At 44.3% G+C, this 22,200-nt stretch overlaps 1 protein-coding gene across 2 annotated transcripts in view; it reads right to left on the reverse strand.

Annotated features, from left to right (window-relative positions):
- Nucleotides 1–22,200, reverse strand: part of FOCAD (focadhesin) — a 256,025-nt gene that overhangs the window by 39,825 nt on the left and 194,000 nt on the right. For both annotated transcript variants that reach the window (XM_087822637.1, XM_087822638.1), the window contains 5 exons: nt 18,218–18,326; nt 15,447–15,563; nt 12,403–12,641; nt 8,179–8,268; nt 1,528–1,675 (listed from right to left, as the gene is read on the reverse strand). In XM_087822637.1, coding sequence (XP_087678763.1) covers nt 1,528–1,675; nt 8,179–8,268; nt 12,403–12,641; nt 15,447–15,563; nt 18,218–18,326 — 703 coding nt within the window. The remainder of the gene's footprint in view (nt 1–1,527; nt 1,676–8,178; nt 8,269–12,402; nt 12,642–15,446; nt 15,564–18,217; nt 18,327–22,200) is intronic.

Raw genomic sequence — 22,200 nt, forward strand, 5'->3', positions numbered from 1 at the left:
GTCTTATTTCCCCTCTATAGATAAGGCCACTGAGGCTCAGTTACACAGAGCTAGCAAGTGGCAGAGGACACACCATCGGTAAACAGCAGAGGCGGATTTTCAGCACAGTGGATGTCACTAATTGCCACGTGCTCCGATCCAGGGCCAAACAGCAGAGGAAACAGAGACACTGCTACCTTAAGGTTCCCCAGGAGCGGTAATAGAGCGTAACGGACCACGACTGTGGGCTTTAGGGTCAGGTAAATTGTGTGAAATAGGGGTACTGCTACTCACTTCACGGCACGGCAGGGTAATTTAACAAGCAGATGAATAAATGCACAGATTACAAATAAAAATGCTGGGAGTAGAGACGGAATACTCCGGTGTATGTTTCAAACTGACCAATTATTGGCTAAATAACATTGAGCGAGTCAATCTATTTGAGCCTTAATTTTTGCAAATCAGAGTTAATTACCCCTTCCCTGCTATCTTGCATTTTCATGATGAAACCCTCCCTTACAAAGACACTCTTAAGACAAAGTGGAAATGTTCACCTCCTAACATCGGTTTATACAGCATGAAAACAAGAAGCGGTTTCTAAGGTAGAAATTGGATAATAAAACATGAGAGAGGGGAAAAAAACCCAAAATGCTTGCCCAAGGCCTTATAAATCAAAACACAAAGCAGTCAAATGCCTCAATTATGAAAACCTTGCTTTCGTTTATTAACCAAATTGCTCTGTGGTGGTTGCAAATTTTTCTCCTTTTGCTTAAAAAAATATGTACTTTTAAATCAAGCTCCGCTTTAAAAATGGAAATGTGCATGTCTTAGAACAAAACATCAACCCTCTGTGACCCCAAGAAATTCACAGACTCAACAAGTCCCTGGTCTGGAAGCAGAGGAGCCGAGCGGGAAGCGCAGGGCCTTTATACGCTCCGCTCATCAACAGCCCGCGGCCAGGCCGAGGCCGGCGGCAGCTTCACCTGGGTGCCCCGGGCCCCACCTCCCACGGGCGGGTCAGCACATCAGGGCTCATGGACGGGGTCACGGGGACCGCAATTCTGCATATCTGTGCGCCCTAAGAGAAACAGCTCTTCCCATGGCAAAGGGAATTTCCTCAATTTTTCATGCTGGCTGACATTAAAAAAAGCAAATGCCTTTTCGATCTGCCGTCTCGTAAGCTTTTTCCTGGCCATCTTTTAGGGTTACATTGGCTTGGGCCTAATTCTAAACCTCTCCATTTACCCTCCCTCCAGAAACTGCAGCTCTTCTTAGAAAGTGCCTCCCAGTGATGCTGACTTAGGCTTTTGTATTCACTCCAGGCTCTTATCTCATAGGCCACATTCAAGTCTAAGTCGATTTAAATAGCTGCACAATTTGAAGCCCTTATGATCTAATATAGGTTGCTTGCCACTCAGATTTTCCCTTTACCCCAGTTGAAACTGAGGAAGAATTTCATTTCAGGGTCACCAAAATGTGAGAAGAAGACAGGCAGCAACGAGAAAACAAAAGCCAGAGAAGGGAAGGCGCCCAGAGCCCGTCTCCTACCTCCTGGGAGGCTCTGCCCCGGCTCCCACTGTCATCGAGGTACGCAGACAGCTTCCCGAGCGCCGCCGCCACGTGCACTCGCGACTCCGCTTGGCTGCTGTGGCTCATGAGGGACAGAACAAGTCCAACTCCCAGGATGCAGCCCGAGCTTGGGTGCCAGAAAGACAAGGTGTTAAAAATCACACAAATCCACGGCCTCCCTCTCCGCCTTCCCTGGGGGCTTACATCGGAAGTGAGAGGGCCGTTTCAGCTCTGCTGCCTGCGAGGCAAGTGTGCCCCACGAAACAGCACGGTAGACCCCCCCCAAGGCAGGCTTTATAACAGAACAGGAGTCTGTGGCCCATGCTAATGCTGTCTACCCACCGGTCAAAAACACGTAAAGCAAGGAATAGCCGGAGTTAAACTCCACAGCGAGGACAGGAGGAGGCAGAAGCTGCAGCGGAAGCAGCTCTATCTCTGCATTTGGAGAAAAGCTGTGGTCCCCTCCCCCGTCCCCCACCCGGCCCCCATGTTTAATGCGCTATGATGAACTGCATAAGGAGAGAAAAGACTAAATTTAAGGATATGAGCTGAGCACGTCTTACTAAAAACAGGGCGGATAAATGCAACGTGTGATCGTGAGGCCCTGCTAAGTGCTTCGTGTTTCCCAGTCAACTTCAACAAGTGGAATTTCTTCCCTAAAGAAACTGTGCTGGTCTGCGCACAATGACATTAATCCTCTCCTCCCCTCCGATCCCTCGGAGAGCCAATGGGTCAGAAGAGAAAATGGACAGATGACAGGCTTGTCAAAAGTTGCCCCATGTGACAACTCAATTGGGACCCTGGGCTTTGTGTCTGTTCTTCTGAAAGAATTCATATCCATTTAAAGAAACGGATTGTTCTGCCAGAAAACTTCTAGTTAGTATGACAAGATAATGCAGCTTGGAGGTAATTTCTTACTTTGTAAAAAAAAAGGTTTTGTTCTCATTGCTGTTTTTTCGAATTGAGGGAATGCTGCTGAGTTCTCAGCAACCGTCCTTACTCTGGCTGGCTGGCCCTCCGCAGGATAGCTGCTGCTAAGGAGACATTCCCGGGCGTTTCTCCAATAGCACATTTTAGCGCCTGTGTGCTATGTCATTTTGCTCTTATATAGCATCTATCTCCTTGGCTGTTAGTTATTTCCCCCAACAGCTCTGTGCAAACGGAGCACCCACATCTGATAAAGCCACCCAAAGGACAGAAATGCCACAGGGCTCGCTCAAGGTCATGCGGGGCATTTCAACAGAGCACTGCCAGAAAACATGTGTTGTGGGTTTTGTTGTTGTTGTTTTTTAATTCCCAGCCTTCTGTTCCATCTGGCAAGCCCCAGACACCTCTGGGTGCCCTGCATGATGCCACGATGGAGTGAATGCCCATGAGAAGGCAACATGGCTCACGTGTGTTTTCTAGGTTCTATTGTGTAACAGTTTGGCATTAGAAAAACCTTTGTAAAGAGGCTACTGCAGCAATGATCTGTAATTAGTCGGGGAGAGATGCTGGAGCAGCTAACGTGCTAACATGAACTTAACGAGCCGCTCAGCTAGCAGAATGCATTTCCAACCAGCTACACCGGCACCGAGCATCTGAACACAGCCTGCCTCTGAGACAAAGCACGTTTCTGAAAGCGGGGCTGCTCTCATTAGTATGAATTCAAGCCTTTCTTTTCATTTAGAATCTACAGGGAAGTTTTTCTGGCTAACTTTCTATACTGATGCATATAAAATTTGGACAGAATTATACCAAAGATATAGTTAGACAAAATGTGATTAACACTTTGAAACTTTTGACATTTGCTCCCTCCTTGACTATTTAATTGCTATTTAAGCTTAGGCTTCAAATGTGACTTCCTCAGGGACGCCTTCCCTGGCCCAGCAGGGAGCCCCTTTACTGCTCTCCCATAGCACCCTGCACTAATTTACTTCAGACAATTTTAATTATAAACTCTGATGAGGATTATTTAGGGGACTGTTTAATTACCAGCCACCTCACTCACTAGCCTGGCAAGCTCCAGGAGGGTGGGTGCCTTTTCTGTTTTTCCCTCAACGCAATGTCCATGGCACCGAGTACACCGTGGGATGGAGGCAGGCATCCAACTCATATCTACTGAGTGCTAAGAAGTGACCAAATGGGGAGTTTCAAGGGAGTCTAAAGTGAGAGACGAGCCACCAAAAGAAAAACAGAAAAAGAAAACCAAGACTTGATTCTTTTGTTCAGCTGGAGGCAAAATTTGTGAATTGTAAAATTCATGGAATATATCATCCAAGATTCAATCAAGGAAACTTGATTTCTATTTCCTGCCAGACTAATTTAAGAAAGAGGGGTGTCAGGTTCGTGTGGAAAAAGGATTCCTTCCAAAGCTCACTTAAGTACTGGGGTTCATCTTTCTCAGTAAATAGGCAGTTATCTAAATCATGCTTTTGGGGCTATTTTGGGAACAGAAAAATCCTTATTCTCTGGACTGAAACTCCTCCTTTACCATCACCAGGCACATGGGCACAAAGGCTTAGAAAAAGAGATCCATTTTAGTTCACATTTACCTAAATATTATCACAGCATAATTAGTCTTAAGCAAGGTTACCTTTCATGAATGATTCTACTCATTGGTACAGCGGTAATTATTTAACTGTTGCGATATATGAATATATAATCTAACTATGTATATATGTGCCAATATAAATATGTTGAGTGTGTGCATCTACTGACCTACTAAATTGTTTCCTTTTGCTTTGTCTCATTTTTCCAACATGCACCAAGAAGGTATTTCTAACCTTTATTCCTGATGTCTCCTTCTGATTCCCAAATCTATATTTTAATGTGTTTATTTTTGTGTGCTAAGTCTTAGAGTCCCCAAGTGCTTAGTTCAGCATTTCTGCACTTGACCTCAATCTAGCTTCCCTCTGATATGTCTGCCAGCCCTAAACCATGAATAGGGGCAGAGGTAGCTTTCACATCTTTCTGCTCACTGAAAATAGAAAGGAGTTAAGTGTTGGTATCTCAGGTCGATGAAATAAGAACAAGTTATATTAGGTATAAAATTGAGGTTTTGGAATTACTAACATAAACCTTCTATGAGAATACTAACAGCCTTGGTGGGGTGGCTCAGTTAGTTGGGGCATCATACTGTACCCAAAAAGTTTGTGGGTTCAGCTCCTGGTCAGGGCACATACCTAGGTGGCAGCTTCAATCCTCAGTAAGGGTGTGTATGGGAAGCAACTGATAGATAATTCTCTCACATCGATATTTCTCTCTCTGTCTCTCTCTCCCCCGCTTCCTCTCTCTCTAAAAATCAATGAAAACATATCCTTGGGTGATAATTAAAAACAAAAAGAACAGTAACAAGTGAAAAAGAGAATCTGAGTTTTAAAAATTATAGGCCCTATTATGCCATTACTTATTTGAATGTCTTATCCAAGTATATTAAAATATCACTACCAAAAAGAAATTCTGTGAGTTAAAAGCTATGCAGTTGTGATATGTGTGTTGCTATATCAACTGAGATATAATGCTGTATTTTTCTAAAATTAACCAGAGGTGAATCTTCAATTCCCCAGTTTAATGTAGGCTATCCTGAAGATTAAGTACTAGGCCATCTAATAATTAGTTCTAATAACAGTTAACATTCGTATAGCACTTTGCCCTTTACAAAGTGCTATACAAACATCACTGTATTCGTGAAGGCGCATAGTCATTAGCCAACGCTCAGGTGCACAGCAGGCTAGTTGGGGCGGTGAGGGCTGCAACGGCGCCTCCGTACCACTAGATGGCAGCAAAACGCAAGTGATGGGATCACGAACACCCAGCCGCCCAGGCGCTCGGTTCTCTCGGCAGGGACAGACGTGTCCATTACATCAAGGAAGTGTGGTGAATTTGCTCTGGGTGAATTCTGTCACTAGCGATAGCACACCCCCAGATCTATTAACTACCTCTTGGTGACGCTTCCCCCATTTCACTTGAGGGAGGACTGCCCTAGACTCCTGCGATCTCATTAGACATAGAATACTTTATGCCCTGAGCCAGGAATTCAGGCCTGAGACTAGATACCTTTTTTTTTTAATGGCAAGCAAGACCAACGTGTCATAGAAAAATAATTACCACCATACCATCAAGGGTCAAACTGCTTTCTTTTTTTTTTTCCTGATTTAAAAAAATGTTTATTTTAGTTCACCCATTCCCCCACTCCCTACCCCTTTGGCAGTCATCAGCTTGCTCTGTATATCTATGGGTCTGTTTCTGTTTTGTTTTTTGTTTTGTTTCTGAGATTCCACATATAAGTGAAATCATACGGTATTTGTCTTTCTGATTTATTTCACTTAGCATAATACCCTGTAGGTGCATCCGTGTTGTCACAAATGGCAAGATTTCACTCTTTCTTATTGTAATAGTCCAGCTTTCTTTCTGTTGAAATGTTTTCCATGCTCTACCATTCAAGGGAGAGAAAAATGACTTTCAAGTCAGACGACTTAGGGTTTCTCTCTGAGCTCTGCCACTTACCGTGTGACCTTGAACCAGTCTCCTATTTGAGACTCATTTTCTTCATTACTAAAATGAAATGATGATGATTCCTGCTTTAGTAGTAACATTCAGGCTGTAATCAGGGCTTAATTTCATGAGAAATGGATGTGAAAATGCCTAGCACAATTTGTGGCTACTCAGTAAGTATTAATCGAACCTCAAACCAAAAGGGGACAACATAAGCACGGCCACCCATGAAGCATTAGAAATGACAAACTACTAAACTTCATTAACTGTAGGAATAAGGGGAGTTTCGAGAGGACAGAGAGGGGTTTCTTGAAGGACCTGAGCTTTTGATTGGGCCCTGGAAGGACAAGCAAGATCTTACTAAGTGGACAGGGAATTTCTGACGACCCTATTCTACCTGACTCTGCTGGACCAATCCCCTATCTGGGCCCATCTTCCTCTCCCAAATTCAAAAAATGAGTTAAGAAGGTACTGTAAGAAACAAGAAAGAAGGTAAGAACAAAGAAACACAAATCTTAGTAATAAAAGAGTTCATTTTAAAGTTAAATGTGCATGCATAATTAGTTCTTACATGCATAAAGACTGATACTGTGGGTAATCCAGCGATCCCTATGGTCCTCCCTACATTCAAACGACCTTCCTGGAAACTAATGAATACATGAAAACCATTCTTGATTGTTTCAACTGGCTGAAATTGTGGAGCATCTTAATCACAAAATGTTTCCCCAACTTTATAATACTTGAGCTAATAGCTATGATGAAGACCTTTGGGGGGGGGGAGGCAGAGAGAAGAAATGAGAGAGGGAGTGGGGAGGGACACAAACCTGGCTTACTCCTTGATTGTAAAAGCCACCACCAATACATGGATTAGGCTCAAAAATCTCAACTTTTCATCAGACCCAATAACCGTTAAAAGTCTCTATACCTTCCATTAATATTTTTCCATATTCAAGAGACTTTGATCATGCCAGTGAACTCTCTTTTCCCATAACAAACCACACTCTTAACGTAGCATGTCATCCCTAAAGTGCTTTGTGATAAACTAGGTGGGCGTCAATGGTTCTTACCCAATCTTAACCTGCATCTGAAAGAAGACTCCGTCATGACCACCTACTACACAAAGACTTGATTTTCTTTATGTATGACAAAATACTTGATTCATGAAGCTACTTTCACCATTTACTCTTTTGTTAGTCTGAACAAACAGGCTAAATAGTATAAATGTAACTTCAGATCGTAAGTTCCTAAAGACCAGAAACGTAAACTCTGATTTAACTCCTATTTGAACAATGCCCATAATAGCAAAACGTAAATGAGTTCGTAAGTTGGAGGTTAGTGTTTATAATCTGTTGAGTCCCCAAGTAACAACAAACCCCAGAGGATCCAAACTTGAGGTTCCAAAACACGTGTAAGTACAAAAAGGTGCAATATAGTCCTCGACACGCCATTATTTCAGAGGGCCTAATGAAACCGTATATATCCCACGTAAGTCACACAGACCAATTGAAACACTAAATGTCACGAAATGAGTACGTTTAACGTTGTTTTCTGAGGTATTCTTTTCTGATTATTACTTTTCGCTTTGTTATCTTTCATGATGGCAATGAGAAAAATGAATTAAGTTTAAAAATATTGAGGTCAATAGACAAAATATTAAAAAATCATGAGGTCTGTGGGTCAAAAAAGGATCTATTAACATTGAGGAGGTGAGGAATCCCTGGTGTAACCTGTATTTGATTCCATTTGAATTCCCCAGCCATTGGATTTCAGAGGGAAATCTAAATCATGGGTTGGAGACTCTTAGTCCAATCAAATTCAAAATATAGTTTCTTTAAAAAGTTTAACTCATGCACACAGGCCTCCATATATATGCCTGATAGGATATGTACAAGACAGAGCTAAGGCATTAGTAACTTAATGACAGCCACAGAATGACATGTGCTGCTTTGTACTGACGCAAATTGTCTGTTGCCGAAACACTGTTTCCAGGACAAGTAAGCTTTAATTACAGATATTTGATAATTACTGAAAATTCTTTGCAAAGGAATTCAAGATTGAATCCTACAAATATTTCATCAAAGAATACAAAATTTATGGCAGAGAAAAAAAATTAATCTCTAAGCGTCTGCTAGAGAGGAAATGGAATCAACATACTTGTATTCAAGACTAGAGTCAAAGCAGCAGTTTTCCAGGGCATCCAAAGACTTCATCAGAAGAAGGTTCATCTGTTGGCCAGAAATATCACTAGATAAAGACCGAAAGAGAAAATGAATTATTTAAAGCCACTCAACAGTCCAAAATACTTACTACATAATATTTTGCTCTCATTATTTTACTGGAAATGCATTTATTTTAAAAAACATAAAGGTGACAATCAATAATATTGATGATTCACATACACTTATTTTGTAGATAAACAGTCAGAGAATGTATTTAATAATTACGTATCTGAACATTACAATTATTTGCAAACCAATAAGCCCTAACACTGCCACTTTTGCATTTTTCTCAGCTCATTAAAACTTCTTTTGTAATTGAACTATAGTTGACATACAATACTGGATTAGTTGCAGGTGAACAACATAGAGACTCAAGGTTTATATACCTTAAGATGTGATCACTACAATAAGTCTAGTAGCCATCTATCGCCAGACACAGTTATTACCATATTATTGATTGTATTCCCTGTGCTGTACACTACATCCCTGTAACTTATTCTCTAACTACAAATTCGTACCTCTTATTTCCCTTCACTTTTTCATCTATCCCCCCACCGCTTCCCCTCTGGTAACCATCAGTTTGTTCCCTGTTTCTATGAGTCTGTTTCTGCTTTATTTGTTTGTTCATTTTCTTGTTTTAGATTCCACATATAAGTAAAATCATATGGTATTTGTCGTTCTCTGACTTATTTCACTTAGTATAATACTCTCCAGGTCCATCCATGTTGTTGCAAATTTAGCCCAAATTTTAAATCACTAAAAAATAAGAACCAAAGTCAGAATTCCCCCCAAAAAATATTTCTAAGAATGCTAAAGTGATTGTCTTCAGAATATTTAATAAGCCCAGTAAGCTCATATTATCAGTAACTGTTCCAAAGCTCTTTCATGTTACTTTTGATTTCATGCCTCAGTTGTGGAGGTTATAAATTCTATTCTTTTACTTACATCTTTTTAAAGGGGGGGAAAACACCAGCCCTCTATTTTTTTATCTACAGTAATTGATGTGAATTCTTAATTGTCTTGATGAGAACTATGACTTGTATAGCAAACTAAACTTAAAAGGTAGTGTTCTGGGGCAGAGTTGTGGGCTTCATCACCGACACTCGATTAGCAAGGGTCCCACGTGTCAAGTGTGGCGCTGCTGGCCCAGCCCGGCCCAGCCCAGCCCAGCCCAGCCCATGCTGAGTGGAACGAGCCCCGGGGATGCCGACTGGCGGGGGCACCTCCTGTGTCTCAAGACTATGGTGTTATTGCTTGAGGCAAAGGATTCAGGTTTGCAGTGAAAACACACACACACACACACACACTCTTTTAATAGCTTTAACTAAATAAGTCCTAGTACAGCTGTTCTCCGGAGTAAAATGTACTTAAATATGCCTAACAAATGCTAAAGTACTAGTATCCTCTGGGAGTTGTGACATAAGCAAACTTTGAAATAATCATCTTTCCTGAATAAATTCTAGACTGGAATTTAAATTCGGGTGATCTTCTTCATAAGCTTTAGCAGAAAACGGGTTGATTGCCACAAGGTGATCTTTCGTCCAAATCCTATTCCCCTAAGGGGCTGTGTTGGGCTGCTTATTTGCTGTCATTGACTAGGGAGAGACAACAGCCCTCAAAGCATTTACTTTAATTTCAGAAAAAATGGAAACTTTCTCCAAAAATGTCATTATCTGATGACACTGTCTAGCAAAATATTTTTTAGTACCAAAGCCATATATTTCAGAGTCCCCTGCTCCAAGAAATTGGGAAGGTGGGAACCATGAGTAATTACACTGGTGGCTGCAGCTCTAACGCACCAGCCAAGAGGGGGACACTATCAAACACAGGATCAGTAAGGCAAAATTAAAACCTGCAGCCCTTCGGAGGGCGCTGGGTCATGGGACGAGCTTCCTGGGGTCCTGCCCCGGGCGTTCCTGCAGGTGCAAAGCCAAGAGAGATCAGATGGGGCGGAGGCAGCCAGGACCCGGAGGTGACTACTTTGGCTGAATCACCGCGGGGTTTCTCCAGGTAGTGTGATTCAATTAACCACAGGCGCAAGCCTGTCAAGCCCTAAACCCAGCAGCAGCTCATCTAAAACTAATGAGAAAGGGAGCCAGAGCCAGGAGACGATGAAATGAGTCGCCTGGAATGAAGCTGCCATGGCTCATTTTTAGTTGTGAAACATGTTGCTTGAAAAGATACTGAAGAAAGAGCATGAACACAGATGGCGAGGAGACTGCCATTTGTAGCATAGTAGCAAAGGGGGGTAAAAATCACTCTCAAGTTTTAAGTATTTAAAAATACTTTGTGCTCTGTCTTACACACAAAATATGTAACAGGCAATTCACATGCAAAGGGAAGCTTTCCGCTCACGTCCAGAGCCAGGCCTATATACTGACATTGGGGAAGAAAACAAAGTGAATATTCTCAAAACGGCTCATTTATGGTCACAAAGATGAAGCCAATTCTAATTGTCCGACAGATGTTTCCAAGAGCTGAAAATGATTATCTGAAATATGGTATTTCCCCAGATCAATGGCAATTCTCATAAAGGTTTCATATGTTGGTATTTGCACAAAACTCTATAAATTACAAATGGAAACTTAACCACTGGTTTTAAACTGAAATCTAAATATAGCATCATGTCATCCAGTTTCTACATCAACACCATTTCTTGCCTTTGGACAGATAGTCCACTTCTGCCAGCCAGGGAAGTTGGAAAACAGCTAACATCACATAGGATGCCTCTCCCTACTACCCCACTTCCCATGCTGGAAAATGCGGCTAAATTCCAAGTCAGTGACATCTAAATATTCATGATACTCAAATATTCATGCTGTACCACACTACAATAAATCTAGATCTATAAAATTCTAAGATTTGTTATAAAATGAAAAATAAAATGAACAGCAAAACCAGATTCCACGCACAGGAAAACTTTCCCATTTAGTGGAATTTTCCACCTGGGTCGTTGATAGTCTATCAGGTCCATTCAAGGGTAAAGCCAGCAGGCCACGAACGGAGCAGCCGAAGGGAACAAACCACAGAGTGTCATGTGCACAGATTAAGGCTCGTTAAGGATTATAAAACGGGCCAGGGCAGGATAAAGGCAACACACAACACGGGTACAAGCAGCTCTCCGGTGATTCGGGGACTCCCACACCCTCGGGCACGAGGGACACCCCGATCTTTCCTTCCATTTTACAGGCTATGCGTAAAGGCCCGGCGATCATCTCCACCCCTATAAACCGGGGGAAGCAGCTTTTCCTTCTCTGTGGCACCGGAAGACGAGCCGTCCCCTCATTATGTATGACGCAGCTGTGTCCAGGGCTTTCACCTGAGCAGGGGCCGATGTCCAGGTCATCCGTCACTTTCGTAAGAGCGAGCCCAAGGGACGTTAACATCCGCGTGACGGGATTGAGGACAAACCCACTCATACAGCCCAGCAACGACGGGCTCGCCCACGCGCGGCGCAGGCCAGCTGCTGGCGGGCGGCGGGACCCCCCACCCGCACCCGGGCCGCGCCGCTCACCCCCCGGGCGGCGGGACCCCCCACCCGCACCCGGGCCGCGCCGCTCACCCCCCCGGGCGGCGGGACCCCCCACCCGCACCCGGGCCGCGCCGCTCACCCCCCGGGCGGCGGGACCCCCCACCCGCACCCGGGCCGCGCCGCTCTCACCCACCGGGCGGCGGGACCCCCCACCCGCACCCGGGCCGCGCCGCTCACCCCCCCGGGCGGCGGGACCCCCCACCCGCACCCGGGCCGCGCCGCTCACCCACCGGGCGGCGGGACCCCCCACCCGCACCCGGGCCGCTCTCACCCCCCGGGCGGCGGGACCCCCCACCCGCACCCGGGCCGCTCTCACCCCCCGGGCGGCGGGACCCCCCACCCGCACCCGGGCCGCGCCGCTCTCACCCCCCGGGCGGCGGGACCCCCCCACCCGCACCCGGGCCGCGCCGCTCTCACCCCCCGGGCGGCGGGACCCCCCACCCGCACCCGGGCCGCGCCGCTCTCACCCACCGGGCGGCGGGACCCCCCACCCGCACCCGGGCCGCGCCGCTCTCACCCCCCGGGCGGCGGGACCCCCCACCCGCACCCGGGCCGCGCCGCGCTCACCCCCCGGGCGGCGGGACCCCCCCACCCGCACCCGGGCCGCGCCGCTCTCACCCACCGTACCTGAGCTTCTCGTCGCGCAGGCGGCAGAGGAACATGCCCAGCGCGAGGCCCACGTGGGCGCGCACGGCCGGCGCCTCCTCGGCGCCCGGGCGCGCGGGCAGCCGGGCCGTCAGCAGGGCCAGCGCCGCCTGCACCTCCTCGCCGCGCGAGGGCGCCAGCACCGGCACGAGCAGGGACAGGGCCACGGCGGCGGCCGAGCGCGCGGTGGCGCTGGCTGTGTTTTCACCGGAATAGGATTTCTAGGACAGGCCAAGGACAGAAAACAGGGGGTTGGCCTTCTGTTTAAACATGAAGGAAACATACCTATCGCAAAAGCGCTGTGCAACAAGGCAAGCTTCTCTCAGACCCACCCCTGCCGAGCGAAGGAATAATGTAAAAACTCTGTGGCTGGGTTGGCGCACAGGTTACGTTTTCACTCTCACTGAAACAATTGGCTGCTGAGCAATCCGTTAACTAATAATATCCTTCTAAAGGCAAAGAAACAAATTCTAAATGCCTCCTTTTAAAGGGTGTGAATTCCCTCACTAGAAAGCCTGGAACAAATTCAGTGTTTCGAAAACCCACATGCGTATAGAATGAAAAACCCCACGTGAAGCTATCCAAGCTGGGAGAAACCACCCCGCCGCACTACAGATGTCCAGAAAGCCCGAGTTTTCCGGGAGAGCAAGACAGGGCGGGGGTGGGGGGCAGGTGGGGTTCCCTGTGGAGGGACAAGTGTAAATTTAGCACAGGGGCCTATTGGCAGACCTCCCAAAATCTTTGGTGGGAACGCTTCCCAGTAGATGGATTATTTCCTACAGGGGGTTAATTCCTTTTAATTAAAAAGGAAGTTGAAACCCTAAAAGCCTCTGGTTACAAAGCAATGGCCAGCATTGAAAATGAAATGGAGAGCTCTACGTGCTCCTTCCTAGACGCAACTGTGGGGAAAGAAGTGAACAGCAGCCCAAACACCACGACGGGGCAGTGGGATTTGAACATCTCCCCCCAGTCATGTTCGAGGGCCCTGCCGGACATGTACACACCTACGAACATGTCCAAGCGGGCACAAAAGTCCATTTCGCTCCTCACTGCTATCCACTGCAAATTTTCAGACACCCCATAAAGGCGGTGTCATCTCTGGTAGTCCAAGTACATTAAAGTGTTTTTTCTTTTAAAATATATTTTTACTGATTTCAGAGGGAGGAAAGGAGAGGGAGAGAGAGAGAAAGAAACATCAATGATGAGAGAGTCACTGATCGGCTGGCTGCCTCCTGCATGCCCCCGACTGGGGATCGAGCCCACAACCCGGGCTTGATCGTGAATCGAACCCCGATCACCTGGATCCTAGCTCGATGCTCAACCGCTGAGCCATGCCGGGCCAGGCACATTAAGGTGTTTTTAATTCTGTACGCATCTGCTCTCTAAGCTTTAGTACTTTAAGGGTAAAAATCAAACATGTGCTAAGGTATTCTTTCGTTAATATAGCACCATTGTAACGACAATAGTACTCAAAATGACCCAGCCCCTGGGACACTGGAAATGAAAAAAGTGACTTTTGAAACAAGGCTCTGAAAGAGTATAAGGAGGCAAAACCCACAAAGGTAAGAGGCAACCCTGATCTAGCTATAAGACTATTATTTATATTGGTTTGCAAGAACTAACAGCATTATTAGAAACCTATACAATATCCTGTCCTGCTGAATATCTGAACCAGAGAGCTACTGCGAAGACCTCCTATAATCTAACAAAATTTTCATCCATCATTAAGAAGTAAGAACACTTCCAACAGAAAACAAATCATCGTAAAGAAAGTACTCCCATGAGCAAAATCTACCTTCCAATTTACTTCTACATTATCTAGTAAGTCATTTTTTTTGTCTTCAAGTATAGTTAAAAATCTAGTGCCAGACCCTCAGCCCCAGCTGAATACATACCCGGTCCCCCGAGGGCAGGACAGGTGGGACAGAAGGCCTAAGGCAGGGGACTTGCAGCTACATTCCCGATCTTAGCAACTGTTCAGGACCTGCGCTATATTTTTATTCAAATCAGCTCTAATCTTCTGCCACTCAGCTGATTGCCCCGTGATCACTGTAATTCCCTAAGCAATGGATAGTGATAAGGCAGAACCAAAATAATTCCTCACAGATACAGAAATAAAGCATTTGCTACAGCCAAAGGGAAAATGAAACCTAAACAAAAGAGTGTGTTTTCAATTTGCTTCAAATCTTAGAATATAAGCATGAAGAGAGGGAATGACTAATAGGTGCTTTCTTATGATCAACAGTATTACTTTGTATTTACAAAGTATTTCATAATTTTCAAAAGATTTTTTCTATAAATTATGTAATTTGGTCTTCACAATCTTTTATAAAGTTGGCAAAGCATCAGTTTGTACCTTTATTTTACAGATAAGGAAAATAAGACGATGGGCCAAGTGTTAGGTCAACAGTAACAAAACAAACAAGGGATGAAGCTGGGGCTACAATCCCTATAGGTAATATTGTCCAATCGCCTCGTTTTATAAACGGGGAAACAAGGGTCCTGAGAGATTAAGTGAGCTGCCCAAGCTCACACCCCCTGAAATGGGAAGAAATATATATATAACAAGAAACTCAGGGTCCCACCTGCAGCCAGGGTTTATTTTACTATAAATACAGCTCTTGACCCTGACATGTTAGAATAGCCTAGAACATTTCCAAAATGCTGATACCCAGGCCTATCCCTGAGCAAGGAAATCAGAGGTAAGGCCTACACATGGGTCTTTCTTTCTTCAATTTTATATATATATATACAGGGTGTCCCCCCAAAAATGTATACACACACTTTGAATAATTATAAAGGTAAAGGCAGTGTTTATTAAAATGCATTTCACTTTCAAAATTGGACTATCAGCTGTTAAAGTGTGTATACACTTTTTTGGAACACCCTGTATATTTAAAGTTCCCCCAGTGATTCTAATGTACACCTAAGAATCATTATAGGTCATCATGGATTTTAGGTGAATAAGTAATATGAGAAGAATTAACCCCTGAGTTTGCTAATCCCTTTTTATTTCTCAGACTTACATAGTAAAACCAGGAGAAAAGCTGTCCTCTGGGCTGGTAGTGGCTGTCCACGAGGACCAGGAGAGTGTCAAACACCATGGAAACCCAGTCTTCCATGGAGAGGAAGTTAGGCTGAACCTGCAGGTGAGGAAAAACATGAAACAATAATGGGGAAAATGAAAAGCCTAAACATTATTTCTAGATTCAGGGTGTAACCCCCTTCTGCACTAAAGAAAGAAGTGCTATTATCAGAAAGTAAACTTCACCTGCCTGGACTGAAGGAGGTATTTGAGAAACACGCATCATCACCTGAGCCCCAACAGAAATATTTACCTTTTATACAAAACTTAACAGAAAGGAGAGGATGGGGCTGCAACACAGACCACACTCGAGAGCTCTCTGCAGAGCTCTCCCGAGTTCAGTGAGGACAGCGTGGAAGTTAAAGGAAGGCATGCAGAGAGAGCCACTCAGAATGTCTCAATTCTATGACTTGTCATTTCACAAAGGAGGCAAAAAGCTGCTTACAAAATTCTGATCAACCATCGCTAGCATTTCTGCTACTGCCATGTATTTAGCATTCAAGAAACACCACATTTTCTTTCCTGGTCAGTCATAAACACATAATTGATTTTCAGTTTGGAAAAGAAAAGGAAAGAGAGGGGAAAAACAAAACAACAACAAAACCCAACTCATTAAAAAGAGAACTTGGTTTTAGAAATCATTCATGACCCTGGATGTCAAAAGCATTCATAACTCATATGGTATATTCAGGTCATACAAACTACAAAGGTCAATGCAGTGCTAAGTATCTCCTTGGAATTAAGCCCTTGAATCAAATAAGGCTGCCTCCTTAAGCTCTTTGGCTACTGCTCATACGCAGATTTAAATGAAGTTTGAAAACTTCAACTTGAATCAAATAATGAGGTCGTGAGTTTATACTGAGTAACGGACAAAGTCAAGGTCACCAGGAATAAAAGCAAAGTTCCAGCTCTGGGCTGTGGCCTCCCCATGTTTTGTGTACTGTGTGTTACAGTGCAGAACTGAAGGCTGGGAATTAGAGGGCCTGGAGTCCAAACTCTTAGACACACACACACACACACACACACACACACACCCCTTATTACCTGTACAACTGCATGGCTCTTTTTAAAAGATATGAAACATTTCCTCTCTTAAAAAATGTCATCCCTCCCATCATTAAAATAAGATTCTGGGTTTAAAGTTAAATTTTCATAGAGTAAGCAACCACTGTTACATTTTTATCCTTGATACAATAATTTCTTGACCTGTTTCCCTTCCCCACTTGTAATACAAGTGGTTGCTTTGCCACAGGGCATCTACTCTCATTCACAGGTGACAGCACCCTTTGGGGAATTCCCTCCACTGTGACTTGAAGCTTGGTTAAATGCTCAGTCTAGTGACGTGTCCTTCTCTGCCCCAAGTGCTGGCAGGGGCCCATGGGGCTCTAAACCTTGAGTGATGCAGACAGTAAATGACTAGGGTTGACCCATCCCAGTGTGGGCGGGGGTCTGCTGAGATGGCACCTCAGTACCTGTGCCTGGACTCCCCAAGTTGCCACAGTTACTGTTCTTTCCAGAACCCAATTTTTAAGCTCTGCCTTCAATCCCTTTGGCTTCCAGATTCCTTATCCTTCTAGTTCCTTTTTAAAACAAGAGCCATTTTCTCTGTTTGCAATAACAACAACAACAACAAACCCAGCGTGAAAAGAAAACCATACAACAGGTCAGGCTGCCTGGGTTCAAATCCTGGTACCGCTAACTGCTGTATCACCTCAGGAAAGCTGTGTGGCCTCTCTGAGCATTTGTCTTTAAAATAGGAAAGAATATTACACCTACCACCTGGCTTGTTGTAAAGATAAAATGAGTTAAACAGTGCAGATGGCCCATAAGATACTCAGTGGACATAGACACAGGCTGAATAGTACTGAATAAATCCAGCTTTCACACCAAGAAGTGATGCAGCACATGCTGATGCTAATGGCGACTATTACTGAGAGGTTAGCATCTATCAGCCATTGTGCTTCCCGTATATTAATTTATTTAATCCTTCAATGATCCTATCTGGTTAATATCATTAACCCCATTTTATAGATGGTGAAATAGGCTCTGAAAAGGGAAGTCACCAAACAGCTCGCCATAGAGCAATTAGGATTTAAATAAAGGACTCTCCTACCCCAAAGGCCATGTTCTTAGCCACACGACTATGTTGTCTACAGATTCTGATAGCCAGTACGAAGAATAACTCCACACCTTTTTATTTTGACAGATATGAATTATCTGAAAAAGTACATTGGAAAGGAACACTGGCCAGCTCGCCACATGTTTAATTAAGAAATAAATGCCTTGCAAAAATGAACAGGCACTTTGTCATTCACGTCTACAATTAAAATGCAAAGTATAATTTTTTTCAGTCAGTAAACACTGCTGATTTGTCATTTTTTGACAGCACTGTTCACTTTCAGTAGGCCTAGTTAACCTCCTAAGATTGGTTACCACTGATATAATCACAGAACGACAACCCCTGCTGCATAAAATTGGCCCCTTCAAATTGAAATGACCACTTAACTGTGATGAAGAAAGGAAAACAGAAAAGCTGCGAAGAGAAGCGTCTTAGGGACACGAGAGCTCAGTGTAGAGGCCCATCAGCTGGCAGGACCTGGTGCTGCGGACAGACTGTACGCTCCCGAACTCAGAGCGAGACTGCCAGACACGTCTCACTTCTCAGATATTACCCAGCCGAAGCCCGACTGGCTCAAAGCACCCCTAACTCACCTCCAGGGCCCCGTCAGCATCCAAGGAGAGGCTGGCTTCATGCTTGGACACGACCACAGCAAGGCTGCTTAAGGCTAACAGCGCATTGCCTTTGACCACCGGGCTCTCCCTGTTTAAAAAGAAGAAAATTCCGAGCGAGGATCAGGGGCACTGCCCAGGAGAGAAGGCACCACTCCAGGGCGGGCAGGCGAGGGCAGGCGCTTCCAGTCCCGAGCCTGCGAGCACAGCTCTGCCTTGCCCGGCGCCCGCAGCTTCCTTCCCTCCCGCCATCAGTGCTGATTTTTAAGTCTTACCCACGTGTGGTCATTGTTCTATTTGTAACTTAAAAATCCAAGCTCATCATACCTAAGTTCTTCCTAAACTTTTTATTTCATCATTTGACCTTGCATTTCCTAAGCTACCTTCTTCTGTCACCTGGGGCCACTATAAATGTATCGATTTGTTCGGAAACCAAGACCCAGGACAGTTGGTGGACAAACACTGCACAGCGGGCTTGGCCTCGGGCCTCCTGAGCGCTGTGTGGGCCCAGCTTCCAGTGAGCCCCCAGGCAGCACCTTCCCAGAAGCCGTTATTACCCTCCCTTCTTTCTCCTAATTCGTCAAAGCCAGCAACCTAAAAGTCAGTTTGTAATATCACTTCGAGGCCCTAGATAAGATGCAAAAGAAGGCCTGTTTTTAGATGATTCGGACTGAGAGTTGCCCTTCATGTCATCCAAATGGTAGTTTTCTAATATTAGCAAAATCTTAAATTTGACTTCTGAATTTAGTACCAGGAAACTGAGCCTTGTTACTATACTCACTTGAAAGTGCACATTCAGTATTATCCCATCATTCCGAGGAGATCCTGTAGAGCAATCTCGGGTGGGACACTGATGACATGCTCTTGGCTTCCAGCTCTGACCTCACAGACCTCAGGCAGCAGAGCCCCCGCGGCCTCAGAGTTCAGTTCTCAGCTAGTCCTACGACTGTGGGCTCCCAGAAACACAGAGACTGTCTCCCCAAACCTAGGCTTGACCCCTGAACCAGAGTCAGTGCAAACGTCCAAGAACTATTCCCTGCTTGCCCCAGCGCTGGGACAGACAGATAGGTGGGATGAAGATGACAGGGTCATGACTGGACATGTGAGTTTAGTGAGTATTAAAAAAATAGTAGGCACATGTGTTCCTGTGGTTTTGCTTCCATTTGGTAAGAATGGGACTCAGGACGTGCCACGCTCAGGTTCTTCCATCCACCTATTCATCGATTCCCTCCTTCCCTCCATCTCCCACCCTGGGGTGGTTAAGCTCAGTGAAGACTGCCCTGCACACTTGGCCATTTATTCACCCAAGACCTGCCTTAAGCTGATAAAACAACCTTGATATTAGGGGATGTGTAGGAAGAGACACTTGTGATCCAAGCAGATGGCTTCACCTGACATTTTGCTAGAGATCTGGGTGTTCCTGGGTGCCCTAGCCATGAAATCATTTAACAAAACCCAAATTAAACCTCTTATTTCTATTATCTCTTTTAGTTGAGAATATCCTGAAGCCCATCATGCTACAAAATGGTTGTAAATTCCTAAAACTAGGTAAAAAATAGTTTTAAATTCTCAGTGATCTGAGAATTAGCTCCCCAGTTTTTATCACCCTGTAGAAAAACTGATGGTCACCAGAAATCAGGTATCACATCTTTTAAAACAAGGACAGTAGACAAGGTAACATAAAAAGTATCTCTCTAACTCTGAAATTCTGAAAGAGAATTTAGCCTCAGTTTTAAAACAGTGCTCCAAATGATTTTATTTCAAAAGTTTCAGTGGTCTTGACATTCCTGAGCATGTATTGCTTCTTGTAAAATGGAGAAATATGTACCTAAAGCGACCTCTAATTAGACCTTTGGTTACAGATTAAATGCAAATTTGGACATTAATCTTTGAATAATAATAAAAGAAACGAGTCCACAGTTACACAGTGCATACTTAGGCCCACCTACATGTTTCATGAAGGTACCATGACCAGCTCCTGACCATCTGTGTGTTCCCTACATGCCTAGCACAGCGACCTATGGAGAGAAGACACTCAATACATATTTAGTGAAACAAATTCAAAGAGGAGCTGGCCAGGAGAAAATCTACAACTGGTTCAGTAAAAACTCATCACCCTGTTGATCAAATAACTGTCCCCTACAGTCAAGTGGTAGTAACTAATTTGCATAATGACATGTCAGCATCAGTACAGTATTTATCTAGGCAGCACCACTGACATTTTAATTAAATTGTCCTTTGAAACAAACTGATGCCATTAACCTAATTAAAAAGCACAAGGAAGGATGAGCTGCGATGATGCCTTCTCGGGGACAAAGTATTACTTTACATATTAGTAAAGGGACCCAATCCCTTGGGGATTTTTATCTTCAGGTTCAAATCTATTTAATTAATAACAGTGAAAATAAACTTACATCAATCATCAGGTTGATCTGAGTTCTGATTCTCCCTCAGCCCTAACTCCGATGCTTTAGAAATAAATGTTTTCAAATAAGCAAATCAGTCTAACCCGGTGACTGCTGTTTCACTTCCCGCTTTGCACTTATGGCTCAGAACAGAATAAGTCCTATGCTGCCCGAACCAGCCTGGGGCAGCCGTGGTCCAAGGAACAGAAGGCTCAGCTGGCAGGAGGTGCTGGTGGGGTCCTCACACCGCTGGAGGGAGTCAGTGGGAGAAAGCAAAGGGAGGGAGGCCGAGTGACTTCCCCTGCTCTGCCACTAATCCCTTTGCCTCTAGACCTTAACTATCTCCCATTCACTTGCTGTCATGCCTAATATTGTCAGGATTGCTTTACTAAGAGAAGCTCTATAAAATGTTTTGGAATTTTTGATGAAAATGTAACACCAAGAAAACATGAATTATTTTTAATCTGTACCACTGAGAATGGGAACACACTCTTCTTAAGTATTAGTCATGAAAATGATGCTCTGGAAATCTGAAGATTAAAGTCTTGTTGAAAAAATTTAGCATGGAAAATTTAAGAGGGGCAAAATTGTAGTTTGTTTTAATAGGAAGATGCTAGTTTCTTCAGCATTCGAGCTTTTCGCTGCACATGTCAGAGCACCATTTTTAATAGGACATAAAGATATAAGTTGACTAATATAGAACAAACTGTAAGAGGTAAGGCCAAAGACAGCCCCCATCCCAGCGCCTCTCGCTTCCAATATGTAGTGAGTGCGCTCCCACTGGGTCTGCAGTTCACCAAACTAGGTGAGCAGACACAAATGAGTCCCTATGGAAGTCTCTTGGTACTTTAATTTTCATTTTGTCAACAGAAATGTCAACAGATAGTTCTCAGTGCCTCCCACATAACTGAGTGCAGAGGATTACCGCTCCTATCTGCCTTTATTCGGGAGACGTGAGGCTGAGGAGTGATCATGGACTGAGACCAGCTTCACGGTTAGCGCCTGGTTAAGAAATTACTGGTGGGAAGCCAACTCTAAGGTAGATCTGTGTGTGTTTGTTTTTTTAAGGCAAAATCTATTGAACTACAGAGGTTTGGGGACACAGGGATAAACTAGACTGCAATGAAATATTTCTGGATAATGGACTTTCAGTGCGCACAAAACCCTCTAGGTTAAAGGTCTATCTGTGCTGTTTGGTGACAAGAAGAAAGGACGTCAAGGAACGTCAGCAGCTGAAGGTGATGGTGGAAGGCAGAAGCGTATGGACTGTATCTTCCTGCCAGAAACAATTAGTCAGCTTGTTAACAAAGGAAACTGAAGAGATGGTTTAAGCAAGTTCATCAGGGTATAATTTTCTTAGAGTTGGCTTAAGATAAAAAGCCTTAGGATAGTAATAACAAGTTATTTTTGTTAAAACAACCATAAGGATATGACTGAAACTGTCTTTTTTTTATTTTATTGGATCTTCACATTAGTTTCTAGTATTTAAAAATTCAATGTTTAGATACCCTGGACCTATAACACAAAGGGAACAAAAGGCAGTACTTCTTTGATTTAGTT

This window comes from Miniopterus natalensis, chromosome 12, assembly GCF_054644295.1.
Source record: "Miniopterus natalensis isolate mMinNat1 chromosome 12, mMinNat1.hap1, whole genome shotgun sequence".
NCBI classification, from domain to species: Eukaryota; Metazoa; Chordata; class Mammalia; order Chiroptera; family Miniopteridae; genus Miniopterus; species Miniopterus natalensis.